The sequence below is a fragment of the Solanum tuberosum genome, unplaced genomic scaffold (genome assembly GCF_000226075.1).
Source record: "Solanum tuberosum cultivar DM 1-3 516 R44 unplaced genomic scaffold, SolTub_3.0 scf00273, whole genome shotgun sequence".
Lineage (NCBI taxonomy): Eukaryota > Viridiplantae > Streptophyta > Magnoliopsida > Solanales > Solanaceae > Solanum > Solanum tuberosum.
Genome location: NW_006239195.1, coordinates 802358 through 804309, shown reverse-complemented (window position 1 = coordinate 804309; position 1952 = coordinate 802358). Strand labels below are relative to the sequence as shown.

The following is a 1952-nucleotide window of genomic DNA, read 5'->3' as shown; positions in this document are numbered from 1 at the left end:
TATATATATATATATATATATATATATAATTAATAAAATATTCACACACTTGCACACTAAATCGTGTGAGATAAATGCTGCCAGCATGGAAATGAATTAGACTTATTTAGACATATATAATAGATAACAGCTATTAAAGCTAAATTTTCACCAAAATACGTGTGCAATTTCTGTCATATATATAAAATATCATGCCACTTAATACAACAAAACTAATAAAACCTTTATAACAACCCACCCACGAAATGCCCACGCTTTAGCTTTCTCTTAGCAAAAACATATATATACACACTCTTAATATATAAGTAGTAAGAATCACATTGACACATAACACATGCAATTGTTCACACAAAATTATATATATTGTCAGTGTATATAAATTACAATTCTATATATAGACATATCAACACATACATATATATACTCAACCCTTCACATAATCACGTCTAGCCAATGATCAAAAGCAAATTCAAAATTTGAATTTTATGAGTTCTGGTGATCCCTTATTTGCCACCGAACCTACAATCCATTTATGCAAGTTACTGAGTTCAACACATACACAAAGTCTGAACCAAAGTTACAGAAATCAACCCAATACCAACTATCACTAATACACATATGATCAAGTACATTACGTTGTCAGGATATATAAGTTAAATTTTATATACATGACTGACCCTTCACATGCTACAAAGTCAAGAACAAATACCAAACATCCTATATACCGTGGTATACGATGTAGAAGTGGGAAATGGGTGTGTGAAATTAGAGAGCCACGTAAGACAACAAGAATATGGTTAGGCACTTACCCTACACCACAAATGGCTGCTGCTGCCTATGATGTTGCTGCCTTAGCTCTTAAGGGAACTCAAAATGTTGTACTCAATTTTCCTCATCTTGTTGATTCATATCCAAAGCTCCCTCCCTCACCATCTCCGGCCGATATACAACGTGCCGCGGCCACAGCGGCTGGGGCAATGGCCTCGCTAGGCGACGATGATGATCGGTCATTGGAAAGTAGGGATGGGGCTATATGTAACGAAAGGGGTTCAACTGAATTTCCTTCATCGTCAGGAAATTATGATATGCAAATAGGTAAGTACAAATATGTAATATATACTTCCTCCTTTTTTCATTTTATGTCGCGATATTTTATTATGCATGAAATTTAGCAAAGGTAGTTAAAATATTATTTTAGGTCACAATTCAACTATTCATGTGTCACATTCTTTCATATATATTAAAATTTCTGACTTCGCCACTATTTTCAGGGACGCAAACGACGGCGGGTGAGGAGGAATACGTTGATGAGGAAGCATTGTTTGAATTTCCAAGCTTGCTTGTGAATATGGCTGAAGCAATGATGCTAAGTCCCCCAAGAATAAACTCGTTTCAATCGGAAGATTATTCATCAGGAGACTTTGATGCTGAAAGTCTTTGGAGCTATTAACGACTAACGAACAGAGACGAATTTAGAATTTAGAGTTAGTGAATAATAATTTTGTTTGTACAAGTTAGTAATATATATGTATAATAATTCAAGAGGAAGCTGTATATAAATTCATGTGGTCATTTTAATTTCATAGAAATCGTGCGTACTACATTAAAAATAACTTTTACCGATAATAATTATGTATATTAACAAAGAGTTCTAAAGTCTAAAGTCTTTACTGGTATTAGTTAATTACAATTGGATCCAATATCATCATAGGATTTTGAGACATTTACAAAGAATGTTAATTGACTAAAAGAAACACATTTATAAGTGACAATTAAGCTATTGTCATTAATTAATTGCCGCTCAAGATTATTTTCAATATTGTGATGGCTCCTACTTATATGTCACTAAACCAATTGAATCCTGACATACGAATAGGTACTAAAGGAGATTGTTGTGATCATTACTGTATTTGTATCAAATAGAAAATAAATTTTACACTACGAAATTGACC

At 33.0% G+C, this 1952-nt stretch overlaps 1 protein-coding gene across 1 annotated transcript; it reads left to right on the top strand.

Moving 5' to 3' along the window:
• Positions 1 to 326: 326 nt before the first annotated feature.
• LOC102586420 (ethylene-responsive transcription factor ERF027-like) lies at positions 327 to 1643 on the top strand. The gene is made up of 2 exons (XM_006358328.2): positions 327 to 1095; positions 1272 to 1643. Exons 1-2 carry the CDS (start codon positions 669 to 671, stop codon positions 1448 to 1450), a joined length of 606 nt encoding a protein of 201 aa, XP_006358390.1. The 5' UTR covers positions 327 to 668; the 3' UTR covers positions 1451 to 1643.
• Positions 1644 to 1952: the final 309 nt, after the last annotated feature.

Bases quoted from the DNA above. Each gene is read 5' to 3' on its own strand.
- LOC102586420 (XM_006358328.2), top strand. From the start codon at position 669: ATGACTGACCCTTCACATGCTACAAAGTCAAGAACAAATACCAAACAT. The intron at 1,096-1,271 runs GTAAGTACAAAT...CACTATTTTCAG, and splicing joins AAATTATGATATGCAAATAG to GGACGCAAACGACGGCGGGT.